The 16,780-nt window shown below is 38.1% G+C and overlaps 2 protein-coding genes across 2 annotated transcripts; both read right to left on the minus strand.

Annotated features, from left to right (window-relative positions):
• Positions 1 to 7,140: 7,140 nt before the first annotated feature.
• Positions 7,141 to 9,677, minus strand: LOC114520828 (cytochrome P450 10-like). The gene is made up of 2 exons (XM_028541161.1): positions 8,492 to 9,677; positions 7,141 to 7,481 (listed from the first exon to the last, which is right to left on the minus strand). The coding sequence occupies exons 1-2, from the start codon at positions 9,675 to 9,677 to the stop codon at positions 7,141 to 7,143; spliced, it is 1,527 nt and encodes a 508-aa protein (XP_028396962.1).
• A 4,316-nt stretch (positions 9,678 to 13,993) lies between these two features.
• On the minus strand, positions 13,994 to 15,955 carry LOC114520829 (cytochrome P450 10-like). Its single transcript, XM_028541162.1, has 2 exons — positions 14,685 to 15,955; positions 13,994 to 14,334 (listed from the first exon to the last, which is right to left on the minus strand). The coding sequence occupies exons 1-2, from the start codon at positions 15,859 to 15,861 to the stop codon at positions 13,994 to 13,996; spliced, it is 1,518 nt and encodes a 505-aa protein (XP_028396963.1). The 5' UTR covers positions 15,862 to 15,955.
• Positions 15,956 to 16,780: the final 825 nt, after the last annotated feature.

Consider the following 16,780-nt stretch of genomic DNA (forward strand, 5'->3'; position numbering starts at 1 on the left):
ATTTTTTTTAAATGAACATGTTTTTTAAATATTCTCTAATGTACCACAGAATACCAGTACACACAAAATGCAATAAGTATGACATGTCTTTATCATGATCACGTATCGCTTCATCTAGTCACAGTTAATGGAAATGGGATCTAGTATACCGGAATCTATTTAATTTTAGAATCATCAATCTTGGTTTTGTGGAAGACATTAAAGTTTTGCAGCTCTATATACTGTTTTCAAAATACGCATGTTCCAGTCGAGCATTGCGTATTTTTTATTGACATGCACCTGAAGCACATGGAAAATATCCGAGAACTTCGATATCGTTATGAAATACACGAGGAACCACATATCCAGCGACCGGGTAAAGGCGTTACGACTCCTTCACGGCGGCTTTGAGATACGAAGGAATCTTGCTGGCTGATACCTCCTCATCAGGGCCAATTGAAGACAAAAGTTTGCTATAGAGTTTCTTTTGGATGTCCGAATTCCAGGCAAGTTCGGGAAACAACCACATGCATGTTGTGCTGTTGGCATCGATGCCGGCCGGCATTCTTTCTGACAAATACCGTATTTATTCGATTGAGCGCCGCCCCCAAATGAGGCCGCATTTGCGATAAATTTTTCTTAAAGAGCGCCGCCCCCAAATGAGCGCCGCACTAATTATTTTCAAATTCGGCGCCTAATCGACTCACCGTCGGAATTGTTGAAGACGCTTTAGTTAAATCGGTCTTTAGAATTTTCGTAAGGCGCAGGGCAGTCGTAAAGGCAGAGATGCCAGTGATTTGTGCGAGGAGGTTTGTTTTCTGTAAAATGTCCCAATGCTCTCTGTCAAAATAGGGACATTTGGCTACATCTAACTTTCAATTCTTTTTAAAGAGCGCTGGGAAATCTGCTGTACTAGAAGTTCTTATCAGGAGGAAAATTGCTGCAGAAATCTCAAGCGAAGACCTTTCTGCATGTTAATTCCAAAAGTGGTTTTTAAAATTTTTTGAGAAATTTCTGAAATGTTCTTGGAGACAGCATTATGACATTAATGAGGACAAAATAAACCAGGAAAGATCAGTGAACAAAATTTAACCAGTCGCACATACATAGTAAATATAGAGTATTCATACTTGTCACATATCGTCAATAAAGCTTCGAAACGATTGTACTTGTTAAAAGTCCTTAAAGGTTAACCGATCTAATAGCGTTTTGCACAATCTGTGCTGCGGTAACAGTTTGGCATATTTCGTTATTGTATTAATTATATGCTTAGAAAACAACCTAAAAGCAAGTTACACGCAAGCTGCCATGCGGAACAGACCTACATTTATTTTTGGGAGACCTCAATTGCAACATCACAAAGGTTACCGCTGAAACCACAGCATTGGAAAACTCCATGTGCGAAATGAACTTGAAGCAATTGATCACTTCACCTACTAGGATCACAAACAGTTGCGAATCACTTATAGAATATCTAAGGCCTTAAATTGGTTTAGAAGCTACCTCTTTGACGGAGGCATTGGCACTTCAGTATCCGAAACTCTTTTGATCACTCGTGGAGTCCCACAAGGGGCAATATTGTCGCCTCTGCTATTCTGCATCTATATAAACGACCTTCCAACGTACAGCACCAAAAACAGCTAAGTTAGAATAATTTGTAGACTATTGGAAAATATTCATGTCGTTTTCAACCACGGGCATAATTGATGGAAAATGCAACATAGAAGAGGAACGTGAGAGGGTTGCAACATGGTGCTTAATAAACAAACTGCTAATTAACCCTGACAAAACTAATGCTAATAGGCACTCGACAGTTAATCGGAAACCTCATTGAAGGACTAGTTATCTCATTCCTAGGAAAGGAGATCACACCCCCCCCCCCTACGCCAAAGAACTTGGGCAATTCATGCATGGATAGTTATTTAAGTTATGATCATCAAATACGACACGTCATATCATCTTCAATGGCAAAACTGTATCAAATAAATAGGGTAAAGGACAGCTTCGATAGCGAAACCCTCTAGACGATTGTCAATGCCTTAGTGATGAGCAAATTGTGTTATTGCTCTACGGTGTGGTCAAATACATCGGCAACAATTGTATAAAAACTTGAAACAGTACAAAATTTTGCTTGCAGAATTACAACCAATGCAATCAAGTTAAGCACTGCCGGCGATCAGTTGGCTTCAAGTCAAGGAACATCTACAGTACAGAGACACGCTAATGACTTACAAAGGCATCAACGAACTTGCACCGCTAATACTGCAATTTCATTGGTTAAGAGGAGTGCGATTAATCATTTATCGAGGTTAAATTTTGTTTTAGTACTTTTCCGTGACGCAAGTTAAAGCCATATAATTAATAAGTAATAGAACGAATTAAGTCGTGCTATTAATGGCAGAATCATACTCCATTTTGCCATTTATTATATTTATTTTGATATCAATGATGTTTCTCGCAATTTGATTGGTTAAAAATAGTTTGATTAATTCCCAAATCTCGCCCTATTCGTTCTATTACCATTGTTAATAAGTTCGAAATATCACGAAACCATTCCTGCCTTATAGCTATATAGTTATATACGTTTGGTTTCAAAAGTGCTAATCATCTTCTTCGGAATATATATGTTTTGGATGTGCTACAGTATACATGCATATGCGCATCATGTGCTGTAAAAGAATTATATATTAGCTGCATGGTCTTCGAGATCGTTGTTCAGTAGAATCCGTTGCTGCTGATTTGCTACGTCGTGGGTTTATATGCAGGTAGCCGGGTATAAAATAAGACAATACCATCGCCATAGGGGTCGTTGGCATGACATAGTTGCTATCATGAACATTGGTTCGCGATGTCGATAAACCATAGATACAGAGACCGAATATTGCAATCGTATTATATTTGAAAACAAACAAACAAACAATTCGATCATCGAATTGTTTGTTTGTTTGTTTTCAAATATAATACGATTGCAATATTTCGATCTAAAGTTAATAAACAAAATAAAGCTATGTAATATACTATATAAAGATCAATGTACCATGCATATAATAATACCTAATTTACACATACTACGTTTAACAGTAATAAAATAAACATTAACTTACTTCTTTGACAATATCCAGTCTTTCAAAACATAAATGTTAGTAAACTTATTCACCCAGGTTAGCAATCGTTAAACAGTCCTTTCTCAGTAAGCGCTCTCTTCCTCTGGTTTGCATGCGGTCCTAACTTCTAATCATAGTAATTACTTAAAATGTCAATCAAACTTATCAGTCCTTATTGGCTGTATATTATTAATCAATAACTAAACTAAGCGTGCATATAAACATCGTATATAACGAAACAAACATCATCACAAGTAAGAACACAGTGTATGGTTCTGAAAGGCCAGATAGATGCATGGATAAAGCGTAAATTAGCACACAATGATGACACGATGGGGGAATGAATGTCATGGTAATATACTGTACATAGCGAGTAATGCATGAACTATAGATGCAGCTATAAATAAAAAAAAAGACTCTTACACCTGGAGCGTGAAATCTTAGGTGATCTGCAAACGCTTGTAAAGAGAGTACTTTAGTCGTGGTGCTCAAGAGGAATTGGTTTTTAGATTCGAATCGGTGAATATTTGGTAAAATTTTATTTTTGTATACTCGTCATGAACTTATATGCCTTCACGAACGTTTCGAATGGCTTCATATAAATTAACAAAGCAAAGGGAAATGCGAAGTTTCTTTGATGTTCCTATTTTCTAATCACGGTCAAATTTACAAATAATTCCTGGTGTTCTGTAATTATATAACGTCATATATACAAATGATAATTTCTATATAATTTTCTACAATTGTTGACGCCAGCAAAAGCCGGTTTTGAAAAAAATCAATAATAGTAAAAAAAATTGTTATGAATTAAAATACTGTTTAGTAATTGAATTTATTGTTTGTTGATTAATAATTAATTTGTTGTTAAATAGATATTAATAAAGCGGCATGTGCGTTATATCACGCACGTTACCAAAATTATTCAAACTCTGTGTCTGATTTGGTTTTTGTACGAGATCTAGAATTATTGGCACACCAATAAAGAATTTGTTGCTTCCTGCACTTGAGACTAAAGTATCAAATACTTAGTTTGACGCATGAGTAATTTCCCTGGAATTCTGATGACATGTAGATAACGCGATGAGGGTCTGTATAATATATCAAAAGCAGAATGTGCTGTTAATTCATTCTGTTCTTCGATTCGACAAGATCATTACAGATCGAATTTGACCCGCCCTCCTCCCCGTTTTCTTACGCGAGCTTAATGTAATGGTATATTAGTATATTCGGTTGGGCGTTTGAATTAGCCCCATCTTTCTCTGCGAACTGCTTAGTAATTAGATTTATTGTTTGCTGGTTAATAATTTGTTGTTAATTAAAATTTAAATCGGCATGTGCGTTATATATACAATTACGCACATTGCCAAAATTATCCAACTCTGTGTCTAAGTAGTTTTTTTGTTCGAGATCTAGAACACAGAAAACAGAGTTCTTCACAAAATCCTCTTTAATCTTCTATAATCTTCTTTAAATGAATTAAAGAAAAAAGATTTTAAATTTTTTGAAAACTTGTTCTTTAATCCAATTCTGATTCAAACCTAAGAATGTAAATTTGTCCCTTTCCCTTACCAGCTCACTGCTCACTCATTACGAGTGCCTAGGCCTTGGGACCCTAGGTGGCGGTTTAAGAGGAGAAAGGAACACACACATGCACACAACCCAAGTTATAAATTTATCCAAAGCGTTAATAAGCTTGAATGTGAGATTTTCTGTATTACCAGTGTGAATGTACATTCTTAACATATCAAATGTCCAAGTGCCGCTCAACTTATTTCAACGACAATGAGATGAGTTGTGTGGCACTTGACCGACGGACGCGGACTGGCAAACGGCGGGCTTGCGGACGCGTATTTTGGTCGAATGATGTTTCAAACAATTGATTGAGATATTTCCCACGGGGTTTTTGTCGATGGCGCCATGATTTTAGGGGTAACGTTAAGATAATATGTAAAGTGATGTAAAACAAATTTTATTAAAAGAGGGATGTTTAATCGTTTTTTGCAATTACAAAAAGTGAACTTTTAAATTTTAAACTGAGCTCGAGACGAAACACTATAGCGGTTTACACAATCTTCTTGTATGCGAAGCTGTACGCGTCGAGGAAATTAAACTAACAAAGGCGACAAAGCAGTTCTTATACCCGAATATCTTCTAATCAGTTCCCTTTTTACTATTCCGGCATATTTCACACTTCCTTATTATTACACATCTCAAAAACTGGCAGCACAAGACATGAACTTAACAACGCTGGTTACTTTTTACTCAAGCAAAGGTGTATGGCGAAATGGCAATAAAGCTTCCACATGTTGGCAAAAGGGTGGACGAAGCGGCAAAAATATAACCGTGGTTGTGAACACACACAGAAAACAACACCCCAACAAACATCATGGGGACCAACCCCAAGAGCAACAACAACAACAACAACAGCAACAACAACAACCACAACAACAGCAACATCAACATCAATACCAACAACAACAAGGAACCATGGCACTTGGTTACCCCAACCTGTTCTTTAGGACGTACATATTGTATCTTTTGCAATTTTGTCCACCTCAGGCGAAGAACTTTAGGGCACCTTGGGATTTTGTCATTGTTTCGTATGTGAATAGGCCCTATTATGATGGAACGGGAGAGTTAAGGAAACTCCTGGAAATGTTCACTATCACTTGCACATACAATACCACAAGGCATTAGAGCTTGTCTGTCACTAGGGCACATATGATATTTAAGAAATAGTGGATTTAATAATCAACAAAAAAGAAGCAGTTATATATATAATAAGTGATAATATAATCATTAATAATATAATAATTAATAATAGGTAATCAGTAATAATATTATTATATTAATGATTACTTAGTTAATTATAGTTTATCGTTTTGGGTTGTTTATCTATCTGCGTCCGCGCGTCCGCCAGTCCGCGTCCGACTTTTATCTATACCCGATGCTGATCCCAAAATCCTTGCCACTTAATTAAACGGATCTCCAGAAAACTCAGGCAAGTTAATTTTATTAAGCGATTAAGCCTACACTGAACAGGACTAAAATTACCGCACACTGAAATACTCACGGTACAGGATTTTGAACTTGCGAATCTAAGTTGCTCAAGCTTTAAGTCAGCCTCTGCCAAAATATTATAGAATGGTTCCAAACTCTTCGTATGCTCTATCACTTCGCCCTCTTCCGGCTTAATCAAGGAAATAACATTATTGTGAACAACCGCTAATTGTTCCAGTATGCCAGCCACCGTATGCTGAACCTCCAAGATTTTGGCTCGTCCAAAAGAAATATATACATTTAATTCGCTCAAAGTGATTTTAGATATGCTCTAAGCCCGGCGTATCGACCTCTGGCTCTAGCAGGCTCACGCTTTTTTTCTTATTTTCCGACTACACGTGAAATATGCTGATGTTTTGCCAGCAACAACCGTAAACCGCAATATTAGATTACAAAATATCCTATTTTCTACAATTAAAACAGCACAGGACAATACAATACATACATAAATAAACTAGTTTCCAAACGATTTCAACCAAGGAAAAGGAAGAATTTTACCTCTACCGTCCGACATAAACGAAATATTATCGCAACGTGTTGAATCCCAGCGCAATATGGCACGTTCAAACTCTTTTAACAGACCACCATAGACAAGCTGCCAACAACCGTTCGTTCTCTCCGTTTCTGGACGCTTAGTGTCCCCTATCGGGCTCCATGAAATTCAAAAAGCAGAACTAATCGTAACTTTTTATGATGTTATTTATTTAAAAATATAGAAATAATAACTCAAATAGACATGTGTCTACATTGTCCGTTTCCTTCTAAAAGTTTAGATCAGTGTCAGTTCAACGTGCAAACGTCACCATCAACGATGAGCCAAATCATAAAAATTAGTAAAAGGTCGCAAAAACATACTTGATCATGTATATAATCTCGGAAAAACCGTTGGAGCAACGGTGAAAAATGTTTTACATGTCTTAAAGAGTTTTTCAAATGAGAAAATACGACAACATGTTGCTCTTCTCCTATTAACTAGGAGCGTTACGAATAACACTTATTAAATCTTTTTTTCGCGAGGGATGAGCTTAAGCAAAACAGGCTGATCTGGACTCATGAAAACTCCCACTAGACTTCGTTTTAGCTCGCATTCTCCGGCGTACTCCAAACGGTAGCGAAGCAGCAGCTTGCTTGTTACCGTATAGATCAATGCCTCGGCCATTCTCCGACCTAAGCACATTCTTACGCCAAAACCGAATGGCAACATCGTGAACGAGTTGAACTCCCTTTTCTTTCCTGCATCATCACGCATCCATCGCTCAGGTACAAACTGTTTCGCGTCCGCTCCATAGTAACGCTCATCGATTGAATGCAGAAATTCGTAAGAATAAATCTTCACACCTACAAAAATTAATCTTTCGTTAATGTAAGTACGCAATAGCCTACGCGTGCGTTCACTGGAATCGCTTAAGTTTGAATACAGGTTTGATAACATAAAGAAACCTATTCACAAGACGCCTGTTCTGGCGTTAACTCCGGCGTGCCATTTAGATGCCTTGCGAACCTAAATGTTGTTCGATCGCGACATTCAGAAGCACATCGTACTTTAAAAAGTATAGAAGTTGAATTGTTCAAAAATGTAAATAAACCGCATGATACGTTCACTTTGTCTTACACTTTGCCTTTGGAATTCGCGCTTATATATTAAATCTTTAATCCTGTGCAAACTACGACGTGTCAACGCGCCCGCGCATCGGAAAATTAGCCAAAGATTTCGAACTGTGTACCACAACTCTTGGGAGACAACACTGTGACGTAGATAAATACGGTCAAATTAATACACTTTTTAAATACTAGTATAATACGCGCCAAAACACACTTGCGACGAGGAAAAGTAATAAAAAAAAGAACAAAAACAAAACCTAGGCGAATTTTCAACTCCATCAAGTAAATGCAAAGCTAAAACCCAAGTCCTAATCTCTGTCCAATTCATGTAAATCTAACGCTGCAGAGACGTGCTTTTCTGACGTCATCATATATAGACCAAGCCGCGGATGACACTCGAGTCTCGAGCTCGCTTTCTTTTGCTATGATATTATTTTAGTATATGGTTTAGGCACAGGGTCATGCATACATGTACAAAATGTGTTGTTGTGAAGAAAACCATCAGATCTTACCAAAGAGCTCGTTTTTCGTGTGAAGAACTTACATAATTATATTATGACGGGAATGGGAGCTTTATATTAGGAGACAAGAATGATTAGAGATTGAATGTTTATGTAAAATAAACAATCTGTGTCAGCACTGTGCCACTTTGGTCTTTGTACTGTAATGCATGCCCCCACTGGAATTATGACGTCACATGAAACCCAAAAATACGCGGTAAATGCCCCCAAAGCACATGCATATACCTGCTGGAATATTGTATCCGAGAACATCAATATCGTTATGAAATACACGAGGAACCACATATCCTCCGACCGGGTAAAGGCGTTGCGACTCCTTCACGGCAGCTCTGGGATACGAAGGAATCTTGCTGGCTGATACCTCGCCATCAGGGCCAATTGAAGACAACAGTTCGCTGAAGAATTTCTCTTGGATTTCCGGATTCTTGGCAAGTTCATAAAACAACCACAGGCATGTTGTGCTGGTGGAATCGATGCCGGCCGACATCAAACCAACAAGCATCGACGCCATTCTTTCTGGTGACTTATCGTTGGCAGAGAGAAATTCAAACAAAGATTGTTTGTGACCACTGACTGTCTTGACTTTCTCCTGATTTTTTGCTAACACTCTATTTAATATGTTCAAACCACTGGCGTTTACGTCAATTATGCTTTTCTTCAACGCGGAATAGGCAGAGGTCTTGAAGTACTTATAAAAAGGAGCACCGTGCAGCATCTTTCCGTTCATATCAAGCATAATACGAGCAGAATTCACGAACACGACTGCTTCAGGATCCGGGGGGTCGTCGTAGAAACCAAGACGTTGATTGAACAAGAACGCGGCGAACGACTCTACGGCCCAAAAGTCCAGTTCTTCTTCTATGTTGTCCACCACTCCGTCTGGTCCAATACAACGTGCCGCTCGCTCTGTGAACTCGTTCGCTATAGTATTCAACAACGAATATCTCTCACTCACGTCTTTGGGACGCAGCATCTTCGGCGAGAGCAGTGATCTATCAGGATACCATATTTCATAGTCGTTTGAGGCGAGCCCAACACCAATGCCTGTCTCCTGCAACATCTCGGCAACTGGCTCGAAGCCGGGTCGCATCTGAAAGTTCTTTTCTCTGCGCAAGACGTTCGTCGTGGCGTCGACATCGGAAATGCTCACTATACGAGTGTCTAGCAGTTTTTCGCTGTAAATCGGACCGTATTTATCAAAGCGCTTCTCCAAAACTTCAAAAAACGTCCCACTGGACATCCTGTGGTCCAGTAGATTTCTAATGGTTCCTTTCGGGCCAGGAATGGCCGAGAATGGCAACACTTCTTTGTGTGATGCTACAACGCTGGTCGAAGTACGCGCAATCGCTTTCAAAGACCACGGTAAGTTAAAGAAGAGACGTCCTTGGTAAGAACGCGCTAGGAACACCATTGTTTATAAGCTTCCGAGTTATTCCACCAAATAATTGACGTTTCAAACGAATTCTTCACCGCGATGTGTATATATAAACAGAGATCTGGGTAAATGAGATAAACCCTAAATATTCTATTTGGCCAGATTTTAAGGTCAGAATTTGGGTTGATCAGCAGTGGAGGATTATGGGAGGATTCAGCAGTGGAAGCTCTTTACAATTTGCAATCATATTAGTGGATTTTTATGTAAATTTTTTTTAAAGAAAAAAAAAACAATAGCGCCGTTTTTACAGTCGGTTTAATATACTCTTCACGCTCAAGTTGCAAACCATATTTGGAAGTTGACAAGTGGACAGGGGAACCGCTAACTACTCTGCGTAATATAAGCCATAGGGTAGAAAGAAAATATAATATTTAAAGTTAGTAATAATAATTGTAGTAAAAATGGAAACGTTATTTAAGGGTTGGAGACTGTTGTGAGTGTTTTGTTCACAAACAAACGCACGTGCTGACCCTACAATGAACGAGAAATTTCGATATTGAAATTTCGAGGTGATTGCATGGTCGGGAAGTGCGTTTATTTGTGAACAAAACACGAATATAATGTCTCTAACACTTTTAGTATACAATCTGAGTTCATTGATTGCTGCACTGAAGATCCAAGCTTCGCTGCAGGCTGTCATTTTTGAATAAGCCACGATTTTGCATGCACAGTTTGTCTTTGTTATGTGACCAAAATACGACACATGTTTAAACATGAATCCTTGATCAAAGAAAAGAGCTTTAATGTGCGACGAGCTTAGGAAAGATGTCATCCAGGTCGTTTTAAATTGACAACTGGCTGTACAAGAAATGACACGCATAGCGAATTTATGTACCGCAGCATTAATACCACACAAATTTAGATGTTCTATATATTCTATAGAACAGGTATGGGAAGGGTTGTTAATATTTATTGGTATAGTTTTACATTGTATGTCTTCTTCCAGGTTGGTTTTGCCAGTAGATTTAAAAAAGTTAGTTATTCAGTTTTTTTAATGGAACATGTTTTTGAAATATTCTCTAATGTACCACAGAATACAACACACAAAATGCAATAAGTATGACATGTCTTTATCATGATCACTTATCGCTTCATCTAGTCACAGTTAATGGAAATGGGATGTATTATACCGGATCCATGATAATTTTAGAATCGTGAATCTTAGTTTTATAGAAGACATTAAGGTTTTGTAGCTCTATATACTGTTCGGCAGTAACACTATATATATATTATATGTATTTATATATTATTATACTAGGTAATAATACATGCAGGTAAGAGTTGCAACACAGATAATAATATAGACAAAAATGTTCTCCGTGTCTACCATACTTACCCTTAAGGTCATATTCGAACCAGGGTTGGTATTTTTTCTTTAATTAAATCTTCTTTAATCTTGTTTAAATAATTAAAGAAGATTTTTATTTTGAAAAAAAATTAAAATACATTTCCGGGTCTAAAAGCTTTAGTTGAATTAGTTGACAGTTGACTATTTCGTTAACAAGGATTCATGGCATAAAATTTAATTGTAAATACTAAATTGTTGTGATGAATGTCAAGTTTTACAAATCTTGACTTCTTTTATCTTCTTTAATCTTCTTTAAATGAATTAAAGAAAAAAGAAGATTTTGTTTTTGACGCTACCCACTGGGTCCCTGGAAAGAGACAAATTTACATTCTTAGGTTTGAATTGGATTTAAGGAAAGGAACACACACACAGAACCCAAGTTATAAATTTATCCAAAGCGTTAATAAGCTTGAATATGAGAGTTAGATTTTCTGTATTATCAGTGTGAATGTACATTTTTAACATATCAAATGTCCAAGTGCCACTCAACTTGTCTCAACTACGATGAGATGAATTGTGTGGCACTTTACCGACGGACGCGGACTGGCAAACGCGGAATGGCGGACGCGTATTTTGGTCGACTGATGTTTCAAACATTTGATTGCCGAAAAATATCCCACGGGGTTTTTGTCAATTGCGCGACGATTTTAGGGTAACTTTAAGATAACATGTAAAGTGATATAAAACAAATTTTAGTAAAAGAAGGATGTTTAATCGTTTGTTGCAATTACAAAAAGTGAACTTTTAAATTTTAAACTGAGCTCGAGATGAAACACTATAGCGGTTTACACAATCTTCTTGTATGCAAAGCTGTACGCGTCGAGGAAATTAAACTAACAAAGGCGACAAAGCAGTTCTTATACCCGAATATCTTCTAATGAGTTCCCTTTTTACTATTCCGGCATATTTCACACTTCCTTATTATTACACATCTCAAAAACTGACAGCACAAGACATGAACTTAACAACGCTGGTTACTTTTGACTTGAGCAAAGGTGTATGGCGAAAGGGCAATAAAGCTTCCACATGTTGGCAAAAGGGTGGACGAAGAGGCAAAAATATAACCGTGGTTGTGGACACACACCACAACCAACAACATGGGGACCAACCCCAAGAGCAACAACATCAGCAACAACAATGACCACAACAACAACAACAACAACAACAACAACAACAACAACAACAACAACAACAACAACAAAACACAACAACAACAACAACAACAACAACAACAACAACATCAACACCAACAACAACAACAACAACAACAACAACAACAACAACACCAACAACAACAACATCAGCAACAACAATGACCACAACAACAACAACAACAACAACAACAACAACAACAACAACAACAACATCAACAACAACAACATCAACACCAACAACAACAACAACATCAGCAACAACAATGACCACAACAACAATGAACGAACCAATGGCACTTGGTTACCCCAACCTTTTCTTTAAGACATACACATTGTATCTTTTTCAATTTTTGTTCACCTCAAGCGAAGAACATTAGGGCACCTTGGGATTTTGTGATTGTGTCTTATGCGAATAGGTGCTATTATGATGGAACCGGAGAGTTAAGGAAACTTCTGGAAATGTTCACTATCACTTACACATCCAATACCACAAGGCATTAGAGCAATGTCTGTCACTAGAGCACATATGATATTTAAGAAATATTTGGATTTAATAATCAACAAGAAAGAAGCAATTATATATATAACAAGTGATAATATAATAATGAATAAATGATATTATAATAATTAATAAATGATTATACAATTAACAATATAACAATTAATAATAGGTAGTAAGTAATAATATTATTATACTAATGATTACTTAAGGCCCTGTTACGCGGTGCAATTTTTCTTGCAACTTGCAATGCAATTCTTCTTTTGAGAGATGTAAATTTGGCAACTACCAAACTTTTTGCTTTATTGCACTCCATGGCGTTTCTTACACTTAAATTTGAAGCCTCTTCACAGATTTCACTAATTTACATCTCTAAAAAGTAGACTTGCGTTGCAAGTTGAAAGAAAAATTGCACCGTGTAACATGCCCTTTAGTTAATTATAGTTTATCGTTTTGGGTTGTTTATCTATCTGCGTCCGCCAGTCCGCGTCCGCCTTTAATCTATACCCGATGTTGTTATCTTTACCATGAATTGAACCCTGATGCTGATCCCCAAATCCTTGCCACTCAGGCAAGTTAATTTTATTAAGCGATTAAGCCTACACTGAACAGGACTAAGATTACCGCACACTGAAATACTCACGGTGATACAGGACTTTCAACCTGCGTTTGCAATCTAAGTTGCTCAAGCTTTCAGTCGGCCTCTGCCAAAATATTATAGAATGGTTCCAAACTCTTCGTATGCTCTATCACTTTGCCCTCTTTCGGCTAATTAATCAAGGAAATAACATTATTGTGAACAACCGCTAATTGTTCGAGTATGCCAGCCAAGACTTATTAATTAAACCCCAAGATTTTGGCTTGATTACAATCGTCCGAAGAAATATATACATTTAATTCGCTTAAAAGTGATTTTAGATATGCTCTAAGCCCGGCGTATCAACCTCTGGCTCTAGCAGCCTCACGCTTTTTTTCTTATTTTCCGACTACAAGTGAAATATGCTGATGTTTTTCCAACAACAACCGCAAACCGCAATATTAGATTACAGAATATCCTATTTTCTACAATCAAAACATCACAGGACAATACAATACATACATAAATAAACTAGTTTCCAACCGATTTCAACCAAGGAAAAGGAAGAATTTTACCTCTACCGTCCGAGATAAACAAAGTACTATCGCCAATATTGAAAAATGTTTTACATATTTTGAAAAGTTTTTCAATTGAGAAAATATGACAATATGTTGCCCTACTCCTGTTAACGAGGAACGTTACGAATAACACTTATTAAATCTCTTTTTCGCGAGGAATGAGCTTAAGCAAAACAGGCTGATCTGGACTCATGAACGCTCCCACTAGACTTCGTTTTAGCTCGCATTCTCCGGCGTACTCTAAACGGTAGCGAAGCAGCAGCTTGCTTGTTACCGTATAGATCAATGCCTCGGCCATTCGCCGACCTATGCACATTCTTACACCAAAGCCGAATGGCAACATCGTGAACGGGTTGAACTCCCTTTTCTTTCCTGCATCATCACGCATCCATCGCTCAGGTACAAACTGTTTCGCGTCCGCTCCATAGTAACGCTCATCGATTGAATGCAGAAATTCGTAAGAATAAATCTTCACACCTACAAAAATCTTTCGTTAATATAAGGACGCAATAGCCTACGCGTGCGTTCACTGGAATCGCTTAAGTTTGAATACAGTTGATAACATAAAGAAACCTATTCACGCATTCATTTGTTTATATGCGTTATATTTAAAACAAGACGCCTGTTCTGGCGTTAACTCCGGCGTGCCATTTAGATGCCTTAATGTTGTTCGATCGCGACATTCATAATCTACATGTATTAAATATATTCTTATATACCCCTATTAAATCTAAACTCGTTTTCGAGTTGACCCCACTGCATGGAATTATGACGTCACATGAATCCCAAAAATACGCAGTAAATGCCCCGAAAGCACATGCATATACCTGCTGGAATATTGTATCCGAGAACATCAATATCGTTATGAAATTCACGAAGAACCACATATCCTCCGGCCGGGTAAAGGCGTTGCGACTCCTTCACGGCGGTTTTGAGATATGAAGGAATCGTGCTGGCTGATACCTCCCCATCAGGGCCAATTGAAGACAAAAGTTCGCTGTAGAGTCTCTCTTGGATGTCCGAATTCCGAGCAAGTTCGTAAAACAACCACAGGCATGTTGTTCTGGTGGCATCGATGCCGGCCGACATCAAACCAACAAGCATCGACGCCATTCTTTCTGGTGATTTATCGTTGGCAGAGAGAAATTCAAACAAAGATTGTTTGTGACCACTGACTGTCTCCTGCTTTGTTGCTAAAACTCTATTTAAAATGTTCAAACCACTGGAGTTTACGTCAATTATGCTTCTCTTCAACGCGGAATAGGTAGAGGTCTTGAAGTACTTATAAAAAGGAGCACCGTGCATCATCTTTCCGATCATATCAAGCATAATACGAGCTGAATTCACGAATACGACTGCTTCAGGATCCGGGGGTTCGTCGTAGAAACCAAGACGGTGATTGAACAAGAACGCGGCAAACGACTCTACGGCCCAAAAGGTCAGTTCTTCTTCTATGTTGTCCACCACTCCATCTGGTCCAATACGACGTGCCGCTCGCTCTGTGAACTCGTTCGCTAGGGCACTCAACAAGGAATATCTCTCACTCACGTCTTTTGGACGCATCATCTTCGGCGAGAGCAGTGATCTATCAGGATACCATATTTCATAGTCGTTTGAGGCGAGCCCAAAACCAAAGCCTGTCTCCGTCAACATCTCTGCAACTGCCTCGAAGCCGGGTCGCATCTGAAAGTTCTTTTCTGTGCGCAAGACGTTCGTCGTGGCGTCGACATTGGAAATGCTCACTATACGACTGTCCAGCAGTTTTTCGCTGTAAATCGGGCCGTATTTATCAAAGCGCTTTTCCAAGACTTCAAAGAACGTCCCTCTGGACATCCCGTAGTCCAACAGATTTCGAATGGTTCCTTTTGGGCCAGGAATGGCCGAGAATGGCAACACTTCTTTGTGTGATGCTACAAGGGTGGTCGAAGTACGCGCCATCGCTTTCAAAGACCACGGTAAGTTAAAGAAGAGACGTGCTTGGTAAGAACGCGCTAGAAACACCATTGTTTATAAGCTGCCGAGTTATTCCACCAAATAGTTGACGTTTCAAACGAATTCTTTACCGCGATGTGTATATATAAACAGAGATCTGGGTCAATGAGATATACGCTAAATATTTTATATTGCCAGATTTTAAGGTCAGACTGACACTCAGCAGTGGAGGATTCTGGGAGGGTTCAGCAGTGGAAGCTCTTTACAACTTGCAATCATATTGGTGGATTTTTATGTAAAAATATTTCTTAAAGATAAATAACCAATAGCGTCGTTATTACAGTCGGTTTCAATATACTCTTCACGGTCAAGTTACAAACCATATTTGGAAGTTGACAAGTGAACAGGGGAATCGCTAACTACTCCGCCGTAATATAAGCAACGGAGTAGAAAGAAAATATAATATTTAGTTAGTAATAATAATTGTAGTAAAAATGGAAACGTTATTTAAGGGTTAGAGACTGTTGTGAGTGTTTTGTTCACGAATAATATAAACGCACGCGCTGACCATACAATGAACGAGAAATTTCGATATTGAAATTTCGAGTTGATTGTATGGTCGGCAAGTGCGTTTATTTGTGAACAAAACACGAACATAAAGTCTCTAACACTTTTAATATACAGTCTGCATGAGTTCATTGATTGCTGCATTGAAGATCCAAGCTTCGCTGCAGACTGTCATTTTTGAATAAGCCAGATTTGCATGCACAGTTTGCCTTTGTTATGTGACCTAAATACGCAAACATGTTTAAAAAAAATCCTTGATGAAAGAAGAGAGCTTTAATGCGCGGCGAGCTTAGAAAGGATCTTTGTCATCCAGATCGTTTTAAAAGGACAACTGGCTGTACAAGAATTGACACGCATAGCGAATTTATAAATATACGGGGATAGTACCACAGTATTGAACCACACAAATTGATGTTCTATCCGG

The sequence above is a fragment of the Dendronephthya gigantea genome, unplaced genomic scaffold, assembly GCF_004324835.1.
Source record: "Dendronephthya gigantea isolate DGI-Jeju-01 unplaced genomic scaffold, DenGig_1.0 000018F, whole genome shotgun sequence".
Lineage (NCBI taxonomy): Eukaryota > Metazoa > Cnidaria > Anthozoa > Malacalcyonacea > Nephtheidae > Dendronephthya > Dendronephthya gigantea.

Excerpts from the sequence above, each read along its gene's own strand:
- LOC114520828 (XM_028541161.1), bottom strand. The coding sequence starts at position 9,677 with ATGGTGTTCCTAGCGCGTTCTTACCAAGGACGTCTCTTCTTTAACTTA. Across the intron at positions 7,482-8,491 it reads CGGATACAATATTCCAGCAG|GTGTGAAGATTTATTCTTAC; the intron begins GTATATGCATGT and ends TAATTTTTGTAG.
- LOC114520829 (XM_028541162.1), bottom strand. The coding sequence starts at position 15,861 with ATGGTGTTTCTAGCGCGTTCTTACCAAGCACGTCTCTTCTTTAACTTA. Across the intron at positions 14,335-14,684 it reads CGGATACAATATTCCAGCAG|GTGTGAAGATTTATTCTTAC; the intron begins GTATATGCATGT and ends AGATTTTTGTAG.